This window comes from Narcine bancroftii, chromosome 2, assembly GCF_036971445.1.
Source record: "Narcine bancroftii isolate sNarBan1 chromosome 2, sNarBan1.hap1, whole genome shotgun sequence".
In the NCBI taxonomy this organism is placed as follows: Eukaryota; Metazoa; Chordata; class Chondrichthyes; order Torpediniformes; family Narcinidae; genus Narcine; species Narcine bancroftii.
The window spans coordinates 54347960-54372280 of record NC_091470.1 but is presented as its reverse complement, the minus strand read 5'-3'; the positions used below and the strand labels follow the sequence as shown (position 1 = coordinate 54372280).

Here is a 24321-nt window from a genome sequence, read left to right as displayed (position 1 = left end):
AGAAGGAGAATGGTTAGTACTTCAGTTTGGAACCTTTGTCAAGTCTTGATGAAAGGTTTCAGCCGGAAACATTGACCATTCCTTTTCTCCCACTAATGCTGCTTTGACCTGCTAAGTTCCTCCAGAAGTTTGTCTGTTATTTCCTATCCATCGCCTCTGATGTAAATATGTGACTCAATTCATTTGAATGAGAATATTGATCTGAAGCAAGTATCTAAGTGTAAGTGTATACAGTAAAATCCCTGATATCTAGAATTCAAGCAACTGGCAAGAAAATTGCAGAAAATAAGTAGGTTAAAAAATGCAAAAGTTAAAAATTGGTGCCCCCCCAGTGGTCAGTTCGCCAATCACGCAACACACAGTCTCAAGCAACCGGAAAATTCACTTATCTGGCATCTACCAATCCCCATAGGTGCTGGATACCAGGGTTTTATTGTAGTTTATTTTCTTTATTTTACTTCATCTAATTATTAGAAGAGTTTAAAATATTTCAAATTGTGCTAATAATTGAGCACTGTTCTGGGCATGAGGTTTGATGTGGATGGCATCAGTGGCATCTTGTGGGCTGCTGGGTTACATGAGAGTGCTATTGAGGACTGTGTGTCAGCCTAGCACGCCTTCTGTGTCTGAATCGGGTTAGTCTGCAACATGTAGAAAAATGACATGGTTCTAACTCTGTTTCATTAATTGATTATATGCTTAATTGGGAACAAAGAACTTCATTTTTTTGTTGGTGGTGCTACAAAGAATTGAGAAATTTCCAGGTTGTGGAATTAGTTTTAAGTATCTTCCAGCAGTAGGTCATGTGTGACGTAGTGGCTGTGACCTCCTCTTCCAGAGTAAAAGCTGCATTTCTGTTACCAATCTCTGACTCAGTGTCCATGCTTCTATTTGGTATTTGTAAATGCATCTGCAGCAAAATGGATGCCCAAGTGTACACTTTTGAGGAGAAACCAGTAAGGCTGTGCACATGATTGCAATCCAACAATTATTTTGAACTTCAAATGTCCTCCGAAGTGGTCTGCTGACTTTGGACTAGTGTAACCAAACAAAGAATGAAAGTTGGCCTTGCCAGTTTTATCTATATACACAAAAAGTTTTAGAGCCATATTTTTCATGAATGTCACTGGTCAAAAGCATGATTGACAGGTGCATGAAGTATTTTGATTTAAAGAATCTCTCCAGTCCACATTTTACAATTCATCCCCCTTCTCTCCCTTTACTCTGCCATACTTCAGGCACATTTCCACTGCAGCTTCTATTTCATGTTCATTGCGGCTGTCTGCTCCTGTAACTTGTCAAACTGTAATACTCATTTCATTGATATGTACTGTGACATCTCATTGGTCAATTGCTTTTTCCCCCTTCTGTATGTTATTCTTTCTATTTTATTTTCTTTTTTGATGTTGACCCTCCTAGTTTTCTGTGCACAAGGTGTTTGCACTCTGATGACAACTTTAAACCCACTTCTAAATCTCTTTATTAATCTTTCTGAGGGGACACTGGCTCCCAGCTCTGTTCAGAAACACCCTTTTCAGCTTGTACTGTTCTTCTTGCTCCAGAACTGGTCCCAGTACCTCAGGAATCTGAAGTCCTCAGCCCTGGACCATTATTGTCTACATTCCAGACAGGTAACTATGCTATCTTCCTATTTCTGTCCTCAATCAGCACGTGACATTGAACTAATCCAGATCTTAACATCTTTCATATCCTGTTCTTTAATTTTACGCCAGCTCCTGAAACTGTACCTTTTGGATTTCTGCCTGTCACTGTTCTAATGAGGAGCAGAATGTATGGGCTGCTCGCAATCCATGTGCTCAGTTTGCTACACCAGCCAGTGGTATTCTTGTGCTGTAAGAACATAAGAAATAGGAGCAGGAGTAGGCCATCCGGACCGTTGAACCTGCTCCGCCATTCAATGAGATCATGGCTTACCTGATGATAGGCTCTTCATCTACCTGCTTTTTCCTCATATCCTTTAATTACCCTACTTTGTAAAAAAAAAATCTATCCAACCTTGTCTTAAATATATTTACTGAGGTAGCTTCCAGTGCTTCAATGGGCAGCAAATTCCTTAGATTCACCACCCTCTGGGGGGAAAAAAAACAGTTCTTCCTCATCTCTGACCCAAATCTACTAACCTGGATCTTGAGCTATGTTCCCTAGTTCAACACTCCCCCATCAATGGAACAACTTGCCTACTACCTCTCATCTAGGGCTTCCATAATTTTACTTGTTTCAATAAGATCCCCTCTCATTCTTCTAAATTCAAGCAATGACTCAATCTCTCCTCATAGACTAATTCCCTCATCTCTGAAATCAACCTAGTTAACCTTCTCTGGACCATTGCCAAAGAAAGTATACCCTACCTCAAGTAAGGAGACCAGAGCTGTACATAATACTCCAGTGGGCCTTACCAGTACTTTGTATAGTTGTAGCATAACCTTCCTGCTACAAAATTTAATCCTTCTAGCAATGAAGGCCAACATTCCATTTGGCTTCTTGATAACCTGCTGCACCTGCAACCCACCCTTTTTTGAAATATTTTATTTGTTTTAAGAAAATACAAAATATAGCACTCAAATAATATAACAATAATATATTGAATATAAAATCATAGAAAAACATTAATAAGGTCCAAAAGAAAGGAAAAGAGAGTCTCTCTTCTCCCAGTGCCTCCTTCCAAGATTCAAAAGAAAAGGGGCAAGATAGCAGGGAATAGAGGGAGATAAAAAGAAAAAAAATATAGAAAAGAAAAATCAACAGGGGAAGGTTCAACAACTCAGAGTCGCATCATTTTAAAAGTATTAAATTTCTAATAAGGAGTAAACTAATTGACAAATATCAAAATAAATTCTACATTCTGGACATTTAAATAATCTAAATAAGGTTGCCAAATTTTGACGAACATACTATATCTATTCCTAAGACTATAAGTAATCTTCTCAAGGGGAATACACCTTTGCATTTCCATGTTCCAACGATCAATGTGAAGTAGGGAATCGGATTTCCATGTTATCGCTATACATTTCCTGGCTATTGACAACGCAATTTTAATAAATTTAGATTTACTTCAGGAGATATTAACTTTAATAACTGTCAAATTCCCCAGAAGAAACAACTCTGGGTCTAGAGGGAAGTTCACCCCCACAATTTTTGTCAACACTTCCACCAATTCTATCCAAAAGGGTCTTAATTTCATGGATAACCCAGTGGAATATAAAAAAGATACCAACATCAATATCACACCTAAAACACCTATCACAAAATTCTGGTTTATATTAGCAGTCCCAAGTTTTTCCTAAAAAAATCATAATTGGAGATAGCAGAAGAATATGTTGTTTATTTATTTATTTTTAAGTCACTCAGAAGATATTAATTGCCTCTATTGATCATAACAATCTTCAATGCACCTGGTATCATGTTGGTACCAGGTAACCAAAATTCTATTACCCAAAGCCATGGGTATTAAACTGTTTTGAGATAGAAGCGTACTTGAGGATAATCCCTCTTAATCTCACAAATTGTTTAATTTTATCCCAAATGTAAATTACATGTTTCAATAATAGGGTATTTGTTTTCCTTTTAATTAATTTAAAATTCCATTTATAAATAAATTCTTTTGCCATCTCCTCTCCTAGCACGTGTAAGGTAATTATAGCCCAGGAAAGAATTGTTAATTTTTTTAAAAAAAAGTAGCAACAAAACAAATTTGTGCGGCTAAATAATATTTTTGAAAATCCAGTCATTTTAACCCTCTCAATTTATAATCCCAGGTCAATTTATTCATGAATATTCTCAAATCTTTACCTGAACAAAAGAATGAATGAATATGTCCATTAAGAATTTTTAAAAAATTATTAGGTAGTGGGATAGGTAAGGATTGAAATAAGTATTGAAATCAGAATTACCTTCATTTTTACACAATTTACTTTGCCCAATAATGTGACGAGCAGGTTTACCCATCTATGTAGGGCCTCCTCAATTTTCCGCAGCAAGGTGAGATAATTAAGCTTATATAGATCATTCAGATTGCTGTTAAATTTAATCCCAAATATTTCATATCAGATTTAGCCAAATTAAGCTGATATTGATATTGGGTATAGTCTCCTTTGCCTAATGGTAATATCTAACTCCTGACCCAGTTTATTTTGTATCTGAAGACTTTCCCATAATTATCCAGTATGGTCTTAAGTCTAACCAAAGAGCCGGCCAAGTCAGTCAAATATATTAATATATCATCAACAAATAAATTTATTTTGTATTCTTCCTGGTCCACTTTAAACCCCTTTATGTCTAGATCCTGTTTGACAGCTTATGATAATGGCTCTATTGCCATAACAAATGGAGATAGTCACTAGCCTCTGAAGGAAGGGCATTGAATTAGATAATTAGTATAGTGTTTTTCATTTTATCTTTCTTTTTAGTGTTACATAGATCTCAGTACTATTTGTATTGCTACACGAGATTTGTTAATACTTTATTTATGTTGTTTACTCGATCTATATAATGAAAAGACTGATGAAATCTGTCAATTAGTAATTATATTAGGTTTTGACTGAAGGTAAGGTGCTTTTACCCAATTAATAAATATTTGGCCTAAACTGAATATCTCCATTATTTTAAATTAAAAATCCCATTCAAGCCTAGCAAAAAGCCTTTTCAGCATCTAAATGCTCGGGTTCACCTTTGCTTTGGCTCAATGTAATATAGTAAATAATCTGCCAATATTATCTGATGATTGTCTATTTTTAATTAATCCTGATTGATCAAACTTAACCAATTTTGGCAAATCTGTTAACTAATGCTTTTGCTTTATTGTCCACATTTAAAAGCAATATTGGTCTATAGGATGCTGGTTTTAACAGATCTTCCTCTTTTTTCCAAAATCAAATGTAATAATAATTGGTGTTGAAAAAGATTCCAGGAAAGTCTGGGTCTCCCCAAGCCTGAGTCTGTACCCTCATAAAAAGGGTTATTAATTTATCCTTAAATTCGTTATAAAATTCAGGAGGAAATCCATCATCTCCTGGTTTTATTAATCTGTAGAGAACTTGGAGCTTTCTCAATTTCATCTCTAGAAAAAGGGGCACCCAATTTTCCATGATCTTGATGTTTCAATCAGAAGCTGTAAATTAGACAAGAAATCATCTATTTTGAGTGGATCACCCAATGATTTCGACTTATAAAGTTCAGAATAAAATTGTTTAAAAATCTCATTGATTTCATCTGGTTTATACGAAACCTTGCCTTCCCTTTGAATTGCATTTATTGTCCTGGAGGTTTCCTCTGCCCTCAACTGCAAGGATAATACTTCAGGAGATCTCTCTTCTAATTCATATTATTGTTGTTTATTTTTTTCATTTTCAGTATTTTTTTTGTTTTGAGCAAATAACTGTTCCATACATACATAACATAAATAAAGTATTCACAAATCTTGTGTAGCAATACAAATAGTACTGAGACTTATTTGACTTTAAAAAGAAAAACACTATACTAATTATCTAATTCAATCCCCTCCCTTCAGAAGCTACTGACTAACACAAACAGTCCACTACTAATAATAATATAAAGGAAGGTAAACATTGGGTTAAAAAAAAGTTAATCTTACAAATTTTGAAAATAATTGAGAAAAAAATCCCCATCAATATACAAAGTAAAGATTAATTTAAATAATGAAACATCTAATTTTTTCCAAAGTCAGACATGCCGTCATATCGGACAACCATTGATTATGAGTGGGAGGGACAGGATCTTTCCCTCTCATTAAAATGGCCCTTCTTGCGATAAGGGAGGTGAGGGCCATTATGTGGGATTGTCATATAGTCATATTTAAACCTCTTGGCCCAGTTATTCCAAAGAGACCAATAAAAGGATTTGGAATCAAATGAATATTAAGAACTAAAGACAAGGTACAAAATACTCCTTCCCAAAAATTGGAAAGAGAATAACATAACCAAAACATGTGATTAATAATATCATTAAGATGAATATCCTTCCTAAATTCTGATATATTTTTCAAGTTGTACCTCTTTTTGTTTCCAAATCCTTTGTTTGATTCATTGGATTTTATCATATCTTCTTTTATATGTAAAAATAAATTCCTCCATCTTAGGAAAGTCTTCCTTCAAAATATAAAAAAAAACAGGGGCTTGGCATTACCTAACTTTAGATTTTATTATCAGGCAGCTAATATTAGATACATTACTTTTTTGATTCATTATAAGGAAAATTTAGGTGCATTAAATTTAGAAATTAAATCTGCTAAAAACTTATTCTCTTCTTTTGATACTTGGAGCACCTTTACCTTTTTTGGCATCCAAATTAACTGATAATTTTGTTGTTAGACATACATTGAGAATCCGGTTTCAATTTAGGCAACATTTTTGGTACCAAAGATTTTTATTAATTAGTTGTGGCGACACACATCCTCATGGCGAACCGGCCCCGCTTGTATTGCCACGTGGCGGGGCAGCCATGGGAAAATGGCATTGTCAGAGGTTTCTCTCTGACTCCAGCATCCCTTCCAGCGCGCATCCTGGGCAGCGATTATGACGTCACAATGCACCAGGCGACTGAGCTCAAGCTGCCCTGAATTTGAAAAAAAAACAGTCGTTAATGACCCTCAAAGTGGTGGCTGTGTTTCTTCCACTGCTCACACCGCCACATAGTCCTATTTTAGGTCATTCCTTTTTTTGTACCTTTGGTTCAAGATGATGGTTGTCATCAGTGGTTAAAATTAGGTATCCAATCTTTTTCAGATATTTTTTGCTGTTGTTTAGTTCTAAATACCATTTTTTCAATTTTGTATGTTTGTTTTGTGTTATATTCTAATTTTTCATTTGTTAATTTCCAATAATTTTCCTCCCAAGATGAAATTTAACATTCTTTTTCCAATTTTGTTTTTTTTCTCCAATTTATTTAATTTTCTTATATATTTATTCTTGATACCTTTAACGTAACTAATTATTTGACCTCTCATATGCTTTTAACATATCCCAGAGTAGAAAGTTTTTGTCAGTCGAGGGGGAGGTCATCTCACAGAACAAATCAATATGAGCTCCAACAAAACTATAGAACTCTGGTATTTTTAACAGCATTAGATTGAAACACCATCTATATAATGTCTTTTTACTTATCAGGTATTTCAATTAAAATAATTAAAGGTTAACGATCCAAAAGCAGTCTAGCACCGTATTCTGTTTGGATGATCTTACTTTCCAGTTTAGCTGATAATAAGAATAAATCAATCCTAGAATAAGAATCATATTTCTTAGAATAGAAAGAGTAATCTTGTCCTCTTGAATACTGCCATCTCCAAGCATCTATTAAATTCTTTGCTTCCTTGGCCTTTTTTTTTAACTGATACTATCTGGGACTGGACCCAGACCAGTGTTTCTCAACCTTTTTTTCCACTCACATACCACTTTAAATAATCTCTATGCCACTGGTGCTCTGTGATTAGTAAGGGATTGCTTAAGGTGGTATGTGAGTGGGAAAGGAAGGTTGAGAATTACAGCTCTAGACCCAATTGTTACTGACAAATTTAATTTTGCTTAAGAAAAATTGTCATTAGCCCATTTCCTTTGGAGTTATGAAACTGTGTACATAACAAGTCAATCAGGTACGATTAAAACAGTGGTTTTCAACCTTTTCCTTTCCACTCACATACCACCTTAAGTAATCCCTTACTAATCACAGAACACCGATGGCATAGAGAATACTTAAGGTGGTATGTGAGTGGAAAGAAAAAGGTTGAGGACCACTCATCCAGAGAAAAATTAAAATTCCCTCAAATTAAGACATTTCCATGTCCTTGAGTCAGTTTCAAAACGATATTTTGAATAAATTTCTCATCTTCATAATTGGGGGCATATAAATTCAAAAGCATACAGGAATTGGAATATATTTGACAATTTATCATAACAAATCTAGCCGGGTCTATGCTTGTAATTTCCACTCTTACTGGTAAGTTCTTCGCTATCAACATTGCCACTTCCCTTGCTTTAGCAGTAAAGAAGGATGCTATTAATAGCACTACCCACCCTCTCTTTCAATTTGTCATGTTCTATCACTGAAAGGTGAGTTTCTTGGAGGAAGATAATATCAGCATTTACTTTTTTTAAGATGTGCCAATATTTTTTTTATTTTTTATTTTTCAATTTATCTCATTAACGTTAAGACTTACAAATGTAATTGATATCTTCAAAATTATTAGATTTCATTATTATATAAATCTTGCCCATAAAACTATTAATTAGTCCCAATCTTTGACATGCCTCTGAGAATGTGAATATTTTAAAAAAAGAAAAACAAGGAGGAAAATAGAATAGAGAGCATCCTAGAGAGAAAGAGATTAAAAAATTAGAAAAAACAAAGAGGGGAAACTGGCAACTTAACCCCTCTTACTACAAGGTTCATTGAGCAATCCACCAAAAGAAAATTCATTGAGTAACATAGTTGATTCAATCCCACTCTCCCAATAGCTCCTTAACTTGTTATCCTTAATACATATTTAACCTGTTATTATTAAATCTAATTTTATCTATTACAATAAGAGAAATAATAAGAAACTAATATATCTATATCTATATAGTTTCTTATATTAAGATACTAAAAGATTATGGTAAATGTTTGATTATTAAGGAAGAATACACACACACACACACACACACACGTACATATATACACACACACATATATACATACACATACATACATATACATACACGCACACATATATACACGCACACATATATATATATACATGCTCATAAATGTACATGCACATACATATTTATAGTCACACACATGTATGTGGATGTTTGATTATTAAGGAATAATATATATACATTCTTCCTTAATAATCAAACATTTACTAGTAATCTTTTAGTAACTTAATATTTAGTAACTTAGTATTCTATATAAAATTATATCTAATACTTATAATTAACTAGACAAATTAAAAAATACATGAAAAAAATCTTGACTTCTAATAATTAATATACTAAGAAAGAGAGAAAAAACTATATCTAATCAAACTTAATCTATTTATAATATAGAAAAAAATATTAAACAATCCTTCTAATCTTAACACTAACCACTATTAAAGTTATCATTAATTACTAGTAATATCCAAGGAAAAAATAGCATTGCATTTGAACATCAAAAATATAATAACATTTAAATTATTTATTAAAACTTTATTATAATAACTCACTACTTGTTTCAAATGATTTAAATAACAGCAAATAGTACACGTCTGGTAATTTATGAGCAAAGTTCAAAGCTTCCTGAGAGTTGATTAAAAAATTTCCTTTCTCCATCCAATAAAATAACTTTAAGTTTGGCCGGATATGACAAGAAAAATTGTACATCCTTATTTCTGAGTGTAGTTTTGCCAAGTCAAATTCCTTTCTTCTTCAGGAAAAAATAATATTTTGCGACCTTAACGTTCCAAGGGACCCATATTCTTTCTGGCTTCAGAAGCCACAGCTTTTAACACTTTTTCATTGTCCTGATATTCAAGAAATAAAATAAAATAGAGCGGGGATTTTTCTACGTGGATGATTGGGGTATCAAAATCCTGTGAGCTCTCTCTCTAGTTAGAGGTTCTGTAGAATAATGTTGACCCAGGACTTTTGGGATCCAATCCATAAGCAAAGCAATTGAATCTTTTCCCTCCACGCCCTCTTTTAAACCTACTATCTTGAGATTATATCTCCTAATATAATTTTCAAGTAGGTCTATTTTCTCTAATAATCTCTCCTTTTCTTCTCTCCAAGTTTCTTTATTTTTTCTAAGTTCTTGACTATGAACTCTATGCCCTCTATATTGTCCTCCATATTCGTTATCCGTGTATTCAGTGACCTAACAGTATGTTTAAAATCCTCCATTCCTAGAGCAATAGTTTCCAGTCTGTTATCAAACCTGTCCAGATGACCTTGAAATTTCTCAAAACCTTTTGTCAAAGAGCCCACAGCTTCTGCCATACCCTGGACAGCCTGAATTAAGTCAATCCAGTTTTTAGCGATTCATGCACAAACACTCCCAAGTCCTTCCCGAGTAATTTCTATTCTAGGTTGAACATTAGAATCTCTGGAATTTGGCTGCCAGAGGAGACAACTATCCATGAACCACAGTGTCCATACCTATAATTCTGGTAATCTGTTGATGTACATGTGAGACGACTGGTGTTGCTCAACCTAAATCTGGTGGGATAGTGGAACAACTCTCTGAGATAATTTACTCTTGATTCCTGGATATTAGCAATGTAGAACAAAGATTCCCCATCATCTGAGTAGGCGTCATTCGCCTTTGGGTAAAAATAACTGGCAGAATTTTTACCAGAATTGCATTTATGCTGGCCATTCTCCTAAGGTGAGAGTGCAGTACAAGAAGGCCAGGATCAAAAAGTAATCAGTTCCTTTTTTATATTAAACCAACTTATTAGAAATCATGGGGTATGGGTGGGGTACTGAAGCACAAATAACTTATTTTGCTATTTGACCCCCAACTATACATTGCAACCTGGGAAAGAGGGGTTGCGGTTCATGGTGTTATAATCACTTTACTGGGGTACTAATGCTGCATGGGAATGGTAGGGATGGGGTGGGGAGAGATGGGTGAAATACCTTGTCAAGAATAGAGGTCCATTATGCCAACACCAACTTAATTTGGAGGAGTGGTGAAAATTAACATGGATGCCTTGAATCTTTGTTCTACGAATGAACTGCAAAACCGACAAAATGTTGTGGAATTTTGTGCCAATGTAGAGGAAAGCAAAATATTGAAAAGTCTGCAATCTTGGAATGTTACAAAGAGCCCCGTGCAAGGAGTACTTATGGTCTTCATTATGTGGTTTTCTGCCTCTTCTGTGCTCTTTTATTCAAATACCTGCAAACTATTATTCAAATAAAGTGATTCATATTGAAAGCACCTTGCTTTTGCAAAATAGTACACTTTACAAATTGTTGTGTCAAGTATGATGTGACCTTGTAAAATGTGCCCAGAAGAAGTGAATGCCATTTGTCCTGCAAGATGCTTGGTTGAGTAAATTCCATTCCTCCATTGCTGCTATTATATTAGAAAATAAGGTTAAATCAAATCTCTGCACTTATGTTTTATTCAAATCAAACCTACCATTTTCTTTGAAAGATCGGGATATTGATTTTCTTTTGAGGTACTGTATTATCAAATGGCCTTTAACAAATAAATGCCAATATTTTACTCTGTGCACATTTCTCACCACTTATATATGCAGCTGAAAAGTTTCACTTGGGAAATGATCACGTTTAAGACTTCAACATAATGAAAGTATATATAACTTCAGAAGAAGTAGTGTGTTGTTTTGAGAATTTTTTATTCTTTCCCTTCCTGGTGAGAAGAAGAGATGATCAGCATATAATTTTGAATCCATAAAAAAAATAGTGGCAAGAGAAGGGCTATAATTAACCATAAACCTGGCCTTCGAAATAGTTTCATTCCATATATTCCAAATGTTAGTGCATTTTCAGTGACATTGCATAGAGATTGAGGTATATAAATGAGATAGAGTTAAACAAATTAAGCCAGCCAAACTAGTTTCAAAATTAGTTAGTGCTATTGTTTTGTCAAATTCTGTTAAGTATTTTTTTTAATATATGCAGCAGGACATTAACATATGGTCAGGGAGCATAGATGTTTACCAATGACCATAAACTCAACTGATATGACCACACTGATTCATAGTTTCTAGAGCACATCAAAGACTAGATCATTAGTAGTGACAGGTCTTCTCCTTTACTTCCCAAAACCATTCCATCCTGTACAGACACATGCAACATACAAATCAAAAAGCTGCGGAAAGAATTTGCAGCAAGGTTAGCGTAGCAGTGCTACGACAGCGCCAGTGACCCAAATTTGAATCCCGCACTCTCGGTAACCAGTTTGTACATTCTCCCCGTGTCAGCGTGGGTTTCCTCCCATCCTTCAAACTGTACAGGGGTTGTAGGTTAATTGGGATATTTGGGTGGCATGAGTTCAGGGTCAGAAGGTTCTTTTATTATGGTGTATGTCTAAATTTTAAATGTTAACCTTAAAACTGCCTAGATGAATGAGGCTCTAAAAACACCCAAAACGTTTGACACCCTTCAGACGAAGTCGTCACCTTTATTTATGTCTGCACGATAAAGACGAGAGAACATTCCTCCAGGATCAAACTAGTTTCCATGTCCAGCACCATGCCTACCACTCTACACATTGCGCACTTCTGTCCTTTAGGTATTTGGCAGTATCGCTGTGACATCTCCTCCAACCAGAAACTCAGTGCAGCAGGAATCTTGTCGCTTCAAAGTGAAATGGTTTCCTGACCCTGAAATGTCACAGTTTTCTTATTTCATTACCTGAAATCCTGTTCAATTTGTGTTTTGATTAAATTAGTGTTTATTAAGGAAAAATGTGCCAATCCAACATTTTTAAGTGTTGACCTTGAAGAAAATGTACTGTCATCCTTTTTGTTTTGAGGGCAGAAACAATACTGAAGCCCCTATTGACAAATTAATGTCCTGTGTACAGGTGCAGTTCCAACTGTATGGGCTCCTAACTTGCTCTTTTTTTTTAATGCAGCTGCTGCCACGTTTGAAGATTTCCAGATTCGACCACATTCATTGTTTGTCCATTCATACAGAGCTCCTGCTTTCTGTGATCACTGTGGAGAAATGCTTTGGGGATTAGTACGACAGGGTCTCAAATGTGAAGGTAAGCTGTACTTGAAGAAATTGAATGCCAGACCAAACAAAAAATGTGTATAGGATCATCAATTTTTTGAACATTTACTTTCCCAGGAAGCTATCTGAAACAAAGTATGGAGGACTTAATCAAATCCAAACTCAAATGTCCTTATTTTCATCTGCATCCCACTGAATCAAACTCTATTGATACCAGTCGCCTATTTTCATGTGAGTAATTTGACCAAACCTTCTGTTACCCAAAGGGATAGTTTCCACTCAGCCCATTCACTCCCCACTGGGTGAATTTATGTATAAATTTCTTGACTCAAACCTGTCTGCAGTTTTATTTCACAACTTTAAACCAATTGTTACACTTGTCTGGTGGAGATCCGTCTATGGTCATACCTACGGCCTCCAGCAGATTCAGAATATTTTTGGAAGAAACCCATTAATTGGCCAGGTGTATTTCTTCTCCCACAGTCCATGCACAGACCTTGTGGAAGAGAATTTATTTCAAATCCACTGATGTAAGGGGACCATGAACAAAGAGTAAGACTGACTCACAGTGTGCTCCATACTTTTGAACTTCTGATAAGCAGAACAAAGAAACTGTGATGAGTATTATGCCATTTCCTCTTCCCTTCTATCTCATTTATTCCTGTCCTTGCAGGCATGGATATTCTGCTCTTCCAGACAGCTTTTTTTTAACCTTTACTGAACAATTCCACCAAAAATGCCATCAACAACTAGCAATTCAATCATGGATATAATGATCGTATCTTTTCACATATTTGCAGATCTTCTGTGGGAGGGGAATCAAAGAATAAGAAAAATGTCCTGGTTGTTAAATGGCATTGAACTCTAATACATTTTTCTGTGAATGCTTTAAATAGGTTTCCATGTATTTCTCTAACCCATTTTAAATTAATTTTTATATATCTGGTAATTAGAATGCAAGATTCCAATTTGTTAACATTCATGTAAAATAAATTAGTTACTTGATATTTAGTGTTAAGGACAATAATTGCAGGTCTCAATGACACCAAAGTTTATCTTAGGCTTGCCTAAGTCCTCAATTTTGGCTGTATAGCAGTATGCTTGGAGGGAGCGGGCAGAACCAGTGCTAACAGCTCCTGTCTTATGACAGCTAGACACAACAGCCTCCTATCTACTGGCAACTAGCCACTACAGCCAAGAAGGTAGAGTGACTCAGCAGCACCCGTAGGTCTACTGAGAAGCCCTGGCTACATCATGAGGTCATTAGCACTTCAGATGTCATGACCCCAGGTCACATGTTGTGTGTTTATATCAAGCCTGATAACACTGTAGTAAACAGTTTTCTCTTCACTGGCTGACAACTTCAGGTGGGGTCTTGTTATTTTAACATGATGTCGTATGAGCACAAGCATCATCCTCCACATTGGTGAACTCAATGGGTCTAGCCGGTAGCTAGACCCTACAATGGACACACTCAATGGCAACGTGCCAATGAACCAGTCATAAATAATGGACATGCTCAACAGCCAAGCTCAAATTAATTTGCTACAGCAACACATCAATGAGCCAACAATAAATAACAGACATGCTCGATAGACACTCTGTAAGCCCAAGCTCAAATCATTTGCAGTGTCACATCACAGTTTAGCAAATAAATTACCAGAACACTTGCTCTTCCCTCCGTGGTCAACTGAACGAACAGCAAGGGGCATTATAGAAGGTAACCGTTTGGACGTTTGAAAGACTATTTTACAACCTACTCACCCACTTCAGTGACTTGGAGTGGGTCAAGCTGATGTCTTGTGTGCCTCATGAACTGTGCAACAAGTCTGGCCAATCAGTTGCAAGGTCAGGGGAATGCTTATCAGCAACATTTTAAACTGCCTTCAGACATCAAAAGACTACATATTTTTGCTGGACATAGTATAGCATTAGCACCTCAGTTTCTCCAGAATGTTACCACATTATGCTGAAGTAGTTGTTTATCAGCAAGTTGTCTGCAGCCAGCAGCACAGACATTTAAAACTTGCCTGTTCAAACTTCTGGAGATTTGCATCTCAGCAGCTGTGATCAAAGGGAACATCCCTCATGTTTCACCAGCCTCCCACAAAGAAGACCACCCGACCCGGGAATGACCAGGTACCCCTCCTTGAGAGAAGAAGCCCGCAATCTGGGGGACAACCAATTACTCCCCCGAGGCAAGATAACGCGACCCAGGGGGTAGCCAGCCACCCCCTGATGGAAGATTCTCTGACCCAGGTATTAAACTGCAAACTAAAGTATTAAAAAAAGTCAGCTGTCAATGATGCCACTGTGACCTTTTCCTGCTGACCAGGTAGACAGTACAGATTTTTCAGTCCTAGCGCAGCATTGCTCAGCACAGCACAGCTTACCGGCCCCAGTGGCTAGCCAGCAAACTTCCAGCAACAATGGACAGTCACTCATCACAGCGCCCTCTGTCAACTCCTGTATGACACTGCAGACATTAAGCAGCAACGGATAGTCGCTCGGCAGAGCGTCACCTATCAGCTTCTGTGTGTCATTGCAGACTTTAGCAGCTATTTGACTTTCTACAGTTAACTCTTTCCTACCAGACTTTGGGATTAGCACTTACCACAATTACCAACAACTGCTTACAGTACGAACTTTCAGTTTTGGTAATTCGTCTCAAATGTTCGATACTGTTCTGGATTTCTGATGTGCCTTAACTGTAAGTACATTACATGATTCCTACTGTATTTATTCATGTTGTCAATAATTGTTTGTGGCTTTCAACTTGATTGAACCCTTTTAGGATGCACAGTACATATCACTTCCTCCCCCAACAGCCTTCATACATGATACTCCAGCGCGGCGCCACGAATGGTAAATCGGTTTCGCTCTCCCTGCTCGGTTCTACTGCAGAATGACTGCACTAATTCGGAACTACTGAGCCAGTTGGTTGTTTAGTGCTGGTTCTGGGGGTGGGGGGGAAGCTGTATAGCAGTACGCTTGGAGGGAGTGGGCAGAACCAGTGCTAACAGCTCCTGTCTTGTGACAGCTAGACACAACAGCCTGCTATCTACTAGCAACTAGCCACTACAGCCACGAGATATAGTGACTCAGCAGCACCCGTAGGTCTACTGAGAAGCCCTGGCCACATCATGAGGTCGTTAGCACTTTAGATGTCATGACACCAGGTCACATGTTCTGTGTCTATATCAAGGCTGATAACATTGTAATAAATGCTTTTCTCTTTGCTGGCTGACAACTTCAGATACTTGCCAGCTATGGCAGGGATTGTACACGAAGGCATTCTATGAGGCAAGGTCAAACACCATAAATGGCAGTGATGCTTCAATACCTGACGAGTGAACAGGAGAACTCAACAGAACCAATGAGAACCCCTGCAGAAGCTGACGATCCTTTGATATCTGTCTTTGGGACTAACATCAGAATATCCTTCAAGAGGGTGAACTATCATAAGGCATTAGGCCCTGATGGCATACTTGGCAGGCTACTAAATAACTGTACCAACCAACTAGCTGGATTGTTCAGGGACATTTTCAATTTCTCATTGCTTCAGTCAAAAGTTCCCATCTGCTTCAAAAAGAGCAGAGTGAGTTGCTACAATGACAATTACCCAGTCGCACTCACACGTCCTTTGATGAAATGCTTTGAGAGATTGGTCAAGGCCAGAATTAATTCGTACTGTGACAGATTTGTTTGTATTGTATATAGATATGTTTTTGGGAGATAAATTGGGGCAGGTTTTTTAGAGTAGGTCACATACAAACACTTTAAAACAGATCTTATTTAAAATACTGGAGCTCTGCTCATGCTAGACAGGATGGCTCCAACAGCCTTTGCAAAAGCTTTGGAGAGTGCCCAAGAGACTTCACTAATGGATTGTTGTTTACAAAAGCCAATAGATGAAAGTACTTGTCGGAGCTGCAGATTGCCTGGAGTGGAACATGCTGTTCTAGGAGGGTCATGTGGTTTTGCAAGCAGGGAGAGTCAAACAGGCTTTCTCTCAGAGAGAGAAATTTCAGTTGTACAATTTTACAGTCAGCAGCAGCAGCTGGGATTGGAACAGGATGAGCTGGCAAGCTTGTGGAAAACCCCATTTGGAAGACAGGTGGTGAATACAGTTCAGCCTGGTCAAATCCGTTGTGGTTCATACAAGAGGAGAGGACTGGCTGTCTAATGTTTCATTTGAAATAAGAAAAACAAAAATGAATTCTGTGGTGACCTGAAAGAAAGAGGTTATCATCTGGAGAACCTGGAGGGGGCAAGTTTCTTCGGCAAGACACTGAAGTGGCTGATTGAAAAGGAATCAGCAAACAACAAATCTCTCTCTGAAAACCAACAAGAACCTTCCTGAGTGGTAACCATTTACCTTTCCAGCACCAAAGCCTGGTGAACTTTATAAATGTTAAATTCTGTGCACAGTATAAGAATTGCCTGCAACCAGTGAATTTGGAGGAATGAGAGGTGAGATTGGAATGTGAACCAAAGAACTTTTCTGAACTTATATACACATTACATACACGTGCACTTAGAATTAGAAGGGGGTTAAGTTAGGTTAGTTAAGTCAATAGTGATGAGTTAAAGTGTGATTCTGTTTTCATTTTTAAAGATAATTAAAAGCAACTTTTGTTTAAGTAAACATTTGTCTTGTTGAATATCTATTGCTGCTGGGTTTTGGGGTCCTCTGGGCTTGTAACAGTACCTAAGTAAAGATCTGGAGCAACAAAGGGATTTAGGAGTGATGGTAAATAGTACCCTCAAGGCTGATACTCAGGTAGATGGTGTGGTGAAGAAGGCATTTGGAATGTTGGCCTTCATAAATCGGAGTATTGAATTCAAGAGTAGGGAGGTTATGATGAAATTATACAAGGCATTGGTGAGGCCAAATTTGGAGTACTGTGTACAGGTTTGGTCACCAAATTATAGGAAAGATATAAACAAAATAGAGAGAGTGCAGAGAAGGTTCACGAGAATGTTGACAGGATTTCAGGGACTGAGTTACAGGGAAAGGTTGTGCAGACTGGGGCTTTTTTCTCTGGAGCGTAGAAGATTGAGAGGGGACTTGATAGAGGTGTTTAAGATTTTAAAAGGGACAGACAGAGTAAATGTGGATAGGCTTTTTCAATTAAGAAAGGGGGAGATTCAAACTAGAGGACATGGTTTAAGATTGAAGGGGGAAAATTATAAGGGGAACATGAGGGGAAATTTCTTTACGCAGAGGGTGGTGGGGATGTGGAATGAGCTTCCGGCAGACGTGGTCGAGACGGGATCATTGGTTACATTTAAGGAAAGACTGGATCGTTACATGGATAGGAGGGGACTAGAGGGGTATGGACCGGGTGCTGGTCAGTGGGACTAGGAGGGTGGGGTTTTGCTACGGCATGGACTAGTAGGGCCGAACTGGCCTGTTCTGTGCTGTAAGTGGTTATATGGTTTAATTGCAATTCACCTACTGTCACAATCACTCCACAGCACATGCAATCTCACTGGCTCACCCGTCAGCCATGCATCACCTAGATTACAGCAACTTGTTCATCAGACTACTTTTCATCGATTGGAGCTCTGCTTTCAACACCATCATCCCCTCAGTACTGATCAACAAGCTGCAAAACATCGCCCTCTGCAACTGGATCCTTGACTTCCTCATAGGAAGATCATAGTCAGTACAAATCTGAAACAATGTCTCCTCCTAACTGACAGTCAATATAGGTGCACCTCAAGGATGCGTGCTTAGCTCACTTCTCTTCTCAATCTATACTCTTGACCATGTGGCTAGGCATAACTCAAATGCCATCTACAAATTTGCCAATGACATCACAGTCATTGGGCACAATCACAGATGGCACTGAAGAAGCGTACAGTAAGGAGATAGATCAATTAACTGAGTGGTGTCATAACAACAACGTTCTACTCAACATGAGCAAAATTAAGGAACTGATTGCATTCTTCAGGAGGGGGAAATCAGGAGAACAGGAATCAATCCTTGAGGAGTGGGCAGCAGTGGCAAAGGTTAAGTACTTCAAATTGCTGGATGTCAACATCTCTGAAGATGTCGATGCAATCACGAAGAAGGCTCGCCAGGCGCTATACTTAGGAGTTTGAGGAGATTTGGTATGTCACAAAAGACTTGCAAATTTCTACAGGGCACTGTGGAAAGCATTCTGACTGGTTGCATCACTGTCTGGTATGGAGGGGCCAGTGCAAGGACAGGAGAAGACTAGAGAGAATAGTGAACTCGGCCAGTGCCATCATGAGGATCAGCCTTCACTCTATCGAGGACATCTACAAGATGCAGTGTCTAAAGAAAAGAGCCTCTATCCTCAAGGACCCCCACCACCCAGGCCATGTTCTCTTTACACTGCTACCATCAGGAAGAAGGTACAGGATCCTGAAAATGAAACCCAACAGTCCAGAAACAGCTTCTTTCCCCTTCCCCATCAGATCACTGAATGGACAATGACCTCACCTCCTCTTGATGCACTAAAGATTTTTTCATGTAATTTACAGCAATATTTACACTTGTAGTAATGTTGCCACAAAACAACAAATTTTCTGATGTTCATGACAAATTATGATTCTGTTTCTTACTGACTATTTTGTGCTATTATTAATGTCATACTTGGATATCTAAATCATTGATTTTCTCAGTACATTTTGGAAAATTTACTGCTATTTTTCCTCAATAATTGAAATGTAGAAAAATTTTAAGTCGAAAAACGTTATTGACAGTGATATAATTCACAATGAAATGATTACATTCATCCATTCATCTGTCATCCATGTCTTTGGACACCTTTGTTAATTTTTTTATATACAAAGGCCTTAGCCTTTCCCAAAAGCATGGGGTAAGGCTTCATCTTTTGTCATGCTGTGACTTGATTGAAATTATATTCTGCTGTTTAAACATGAACAGTATGTACATTTTCCTGGGATAACATCTAATTATATCTAATGGACACAATGCCACTATTCATTCTCTGCTAATAGATTGTGATGGAGTTTCAAAATTATTTTCTTCAAGGTAGATGATAGATTTTAAATGCTACATTCAAGCACTTTATATTAAATGATTCTCTAAGGCAGAGAACATGTGTTTGTGCCACAGAGAAGAGAACAGCACTGCTCTTCAGCTTTAGTAAACTGTGCTTAATTGTATTGCTGATTCAAATCCTCACCCTTCGACCTTGAGTAACGTTTGTCAAATTTGGAATGTGAACATAATATCATAGCGAGTGAGGTAAGTATTTAAAAGGGATTAGTAACAGATTTAGGAACAACGTGGTTACATGGAACTGCAATACTTATTCAAGGCTCAGGAATCAAATTTTGATTGAAATTTAAACAAAACAAGTGGGAAACACTTGGGTCTAGTCTCATCTGTGGAAAGAAACCAAGTTAATGTTCCAGGATGAAGATGCTATGTCAGAACTGAGAAAGAGAGGAAAAACTAGCTACTTTTCAGTTGAAGAAAGTGGGCAAATGACAAGACAAAGAGAATATCTGTGATTGGGTGGTGCTTGAGTTGCCATGAGGCTAAGGCAGCAGTTAGGGATGATGGTGCAAAGGAGTGTAAAGTGTTGAGAAATACAGGTGCATTGGGTCCAGGGGAATTTTACAAGTTGAATTATAAATTGGTGATACGCTCCATCAATGACTCCAAGTCAGTGAGTGAGAAGCTATAGGCTTTAATACACTTTAGATTGTAGCTGGCCTGATTCCATGTGCTTGAATGAAGGACAGGGGTCAACCTTTATGGCTGGGTCACAAGGGGAGGAGTTGCTAGGGAACAAGTCATCAGTGGGCGGACCAGCTACCCTACACGGTCATACATACATATCACCATATTGACCCTCTTTTTTAAAACAAAACCCTGTCAGGTTAAAATTCTAGATGCTCAGCCGGTCAGGTAGTCTCCTCTGCCTCTATGACCTGCGCAGTTCTGCCAGAGGTGTACTGGTCAGTTCCATTGCCAGCCGTGTGTCCTGAGGCTGGGGAGGGAGAGCAGTCTCTGTAGTGGTGCATAGGAGGGATCGGGTGACACAGAGTGCTTCTGGCAGAATTTCCTGCCAATTGGACAGGGCCAGGCCTTTTAACAAGGGCAAGGAAGACTGCCTTCCAAACAGTGGTGTTTTCTCTCTCTACCTGCCCATTCCCCCTGGGGTTGTAACTTGTGGTACTACTAGCTATGCCTCTAGCCAACAGGTACTGCCACAGCTCGTTGCTCATGAAAGAGGACGCCCGATCACTGTGGATATAGTTTTGGTTCCCAAAGAGGGTGAATATGCTGCAGACTGCCTTGATGACAGTGGCTGAGGTCGGGTATGGGACAGGGGATGGCAAAAGGGAACCTAGAGTACTCGTAGTTGACGTTGAGGAAATAGACATTCCTGTTGGATGAGGGCAGGGGCCCCTTGAAATCGATACTGAGTTGTTCAAAGTGGTGCCTGGCTTTGATGATGTGCGACTTGTCGGGCTAGAAGAACTGCGGTTTACATTCTGTCCAGACATGAGAGTGTTTGATCAGAGACTTGATATCCTTGATGGATAAAGTCCGAGGAGGTTCTGAGCTTTTATGAAGTTGAACAGTCTCGTAACTCCAGGGTGGCAAATGTCATTGTGGAGGGACTGGAGGTGGCCGAGATATGCCCTAGCGCACGTCCCCTGGGATAGGGCATCTGGGCAGGATCATTGAGCTTGCCTGGCTGGTATAGGATGTCATTTCAATTCTCCACCTCAGGATTTTGTCATTCTTGATTTTATCCCGCAACTTGGTGTTGACCATAAAGGTCACGGCTCATTGGCCCAATAGCAGGGTAAATCTTTTTCTGGCTAGGTAATTATGCCTGTGGCATACAGCCTCAACGATGGCCTGTGTCTCCTTCTTGATAGAGGAGTGCTGTGCCTCAGGGCCATGGAGGGTGCTGGAAAAAAAAGTCACTGGCCTCCCCACCTGGTTGAGAGTAGTGGCCAGCGCAAAGTCAGAGGCATTGCTTTCCATTTGGAATGGGGTGGATTCATCCACGGCATGCATCATGGGTTTGGCGATGACTTCCTTGATTTTGGTGAATGCAGCCCAGGCTTCTGCCGATAAGGGGAAGGTTGTGGATCTTTATTGGCACAGTTGGGCATCCATTGGGCGTAGTAGGAAAATAATCTAGCGCCATGAGGTTGTGCGGGATTGGGTGCTCCATGAAAGGATGCATGAGGGATCAGGGGCAATGACACCATGTGCCACGACGCATCCGAGAAGGGCCAGGCAAGTTCTTATCGTAGGTAAAATGGAGGGATTTAGCGGTGTGGAGGAATTTCACAAGATTCGTGTTGTGGTCCTACTGGTCATAGTCGCAGATAATGACATTGTCTAGGTAGGGGAACGTGCCCATCAGTTTGTGTTTGTCTACTATCTGATCCATTTCTCTTTGGACATGGAGACACCATTAGTGACTCCAAAGGGTACCCGGAGGAAGTGGAAGAGCCTGCCATCTGTTTTGAATGCAGTATACTGGCGGTCTCCTGGGTGAAGGGGGAGTTTGTGGTACGATGACTTCAGATCAATGTGGGAGAACACCCTATACTGGGCGATCTTATTGAGCATGTCACCAATCCGGGGGAGGAGGTAAGCATCTAGCTGGGTGAAGCAGTTGATCGTCTGGCTGTAGTCGATCACCATACAGGGTTTACTCCCGCCCCTGACTACCATGACTTGGGGTCTCTATGGGCTGCAACTGTGGGCTATGACCCCCTCCATCAGGTGTCGCTGCACCTCGGACTTTATAAATGCCCTGTCTTCAGTGCTTATAATGCCTGTTCTTTGTCGCAATGGGCTTGCAGTCCAGGGTCAGGTTCTCAAATAACGATGGAGAAAGTATGTGAAGGGTGGAGAGGCCACAGGAGGGGGCTGGCTGGTGGGGGGTGGGCATCCTTAAGGTGGGGGTTGTACACCATTATGGGTGGTTGTGGTCCTCTGAACGCCATTGTCACACTCCTGAACTGGCTTTGGAAGTCAAGGCCCAGAAGCATCAACGTGCAGAGCTGTGGGATTACAAGTAAATGAAAGTTATCATAACGTTCGCCCCCACCCCCACCATTAAAAATGCAATACAATACCCACAGATCTCAGCGGATTTGACCTTTGTGGTCATTGAGATCGTATTGCTCGTTGGTCTCACAGAGAGAGCGAGTTTGTTGACAGTGTCCAGATGGATGAAGCTCTCTGTGCTCCCACTGTCAAACAGGCAGTTAGTTCTTTTCCCGTTTACCTCAATCTCCATCATCGAGTGGGCGAGCGGGTGAGGGCTGCCTTAGTTCAATTTGACAGATGCCAGAACTCGATCGTCGTCACTGTTGGAGGGAGGACCTGATTAATGAGATGGTGACCCCCATGTTGATTATGCGACCATACTGGGTGAGGATGAGGAAGAAGGCGGAAGTGACTTCACCCAGGAAGGTGGAAATGACATCCGGTAAGATAGAAAATCGCGGGTCGCACATGCACTGCTCGATCAGGTGGGTTTGGACTTACAAACTCACTGCTAATGTCCTCTTTTCCCACATCCCGAGCAGGTGGCCTCCTTTGCCGGGCAGTCGTCAGGGGTGCTTCAGCTGGCCAAGAAGTAGCATTTCGGGTGCTCAATCATGGTGGTGGCGGTGGTAGGGTCAGGGCCTCCTTACATGGAAGCAGTCTATGACGCCGAATCCCAAAATAGTGGTGCCTGTGGCCTGCATTTATTAGCAATGATTGACTCAGCGTTGTATTGGGCTGAATCAAGGGTCTTAGCAAACTGGAGGGCTCTCTTCAGAGGCAGCCTGTCCTCCTCAAACAGTTGTTGACGGATGTAGTTGGACCTCACCCCAGATACACAGGCATCCCACATCAACTCCTCCACACACTGGTCTGCAGGGACCGGGGTCAAGATATTGCCCCTGCAGTCTCTCCCCAGGTAATGCAGGGCTCAAAAGAACTTGTCTATGGACTCACCAGGCTGTGTTTCCTCGAGGCCAGAAGGTGTAATGAGTAAACTTCATTCACCCGGGGTTGATAGAGGTTGTGAACTTCCCTCATTGCAACTGGGTAGGTCGTGCAGCTTCTGATCGTGTGGTATGCTCAGTGGCCAACTCTCGCTCGCAGGGCCTTGAGCCTCTTCTCATCCGAGTCCACAATGTCCACGGCGACTTCCAGAAAGTTTGTGAAGTACTCGATCCACTGCTCATACTGTTCATCAGCTCCAGGCGTCTGTAGATCGATGTCTGGCCTGTCAGGTCACAGCAATTTGTCCATCCTATGTGGAAATTAAAATGCATTAAATTGATATGCTCTATCAATGACTCCAAAGTCAGTGAGTGAGAAACGATAGGCTTTAATACACTTTAGATTGTAGCTGGCCTGAATCTATGTGCTTGAATGAAGGATGGGAGGGTCGACTTTTGTGGTTGGGTCACAAGGGGAGGAGTTACGAGGGAGTGAGTCATCAGTGAGCGGGCCAGCTACCCTATACAGTCATACATACATATCACCACAGGGCTGCTTTGTAATTGAGTGTGTTTTAAGTGGTGTACTGCACGGATTGATGCTGAGACCTTTGCTGTCGTCATCCACATGCTGGAG

The 24321-nt window shown here is 39.5% G+C and overlaps 1 protein-coding gene and 1 long non-coding RNA gene across 4 annotated transcripts in view; one reads left to right on the top strand and one right to left on the bottom strand.

The window, feature by feature from the left end:
• prkd1 (protein kinase D1) overlaps positions 1 to 24321 on the top strand; it is a 265779-nt gene that overhangs the window by 135037 nt on the left and 106421 nt on the right. For all 3 annotated transcript variants that reach the window (XR_011351249.1, XM_069916697.1, XM_069916698.1), the window contains exon 3: positions 12607 to 12738. Coding sequence is in view for 2 of the 3 variants with exons in the window: in XM_069916697.1 (XP_069772798.1) it covers positions 12607 to 12738 (132 nt within the window). In the remaining variant the exon portion in view is untranslated. The remainder of the gene's footprint in view (positions 1 to 12606; positions 12739 to 24321) is intronic.
• LOC138753552 (uncharacterized) lies at positions 6384 to 15150 on the bottom strand. The gene is made up of 2 exons (XR_011351251.1): positions 15101 to 15150; positions 6384 to 6591 (listed from the first exon to the last, which is right to left on the bottom strand). It is a non-coding gene; the product is annotated as an uncharacterized lncRNA (long non-coding RNA).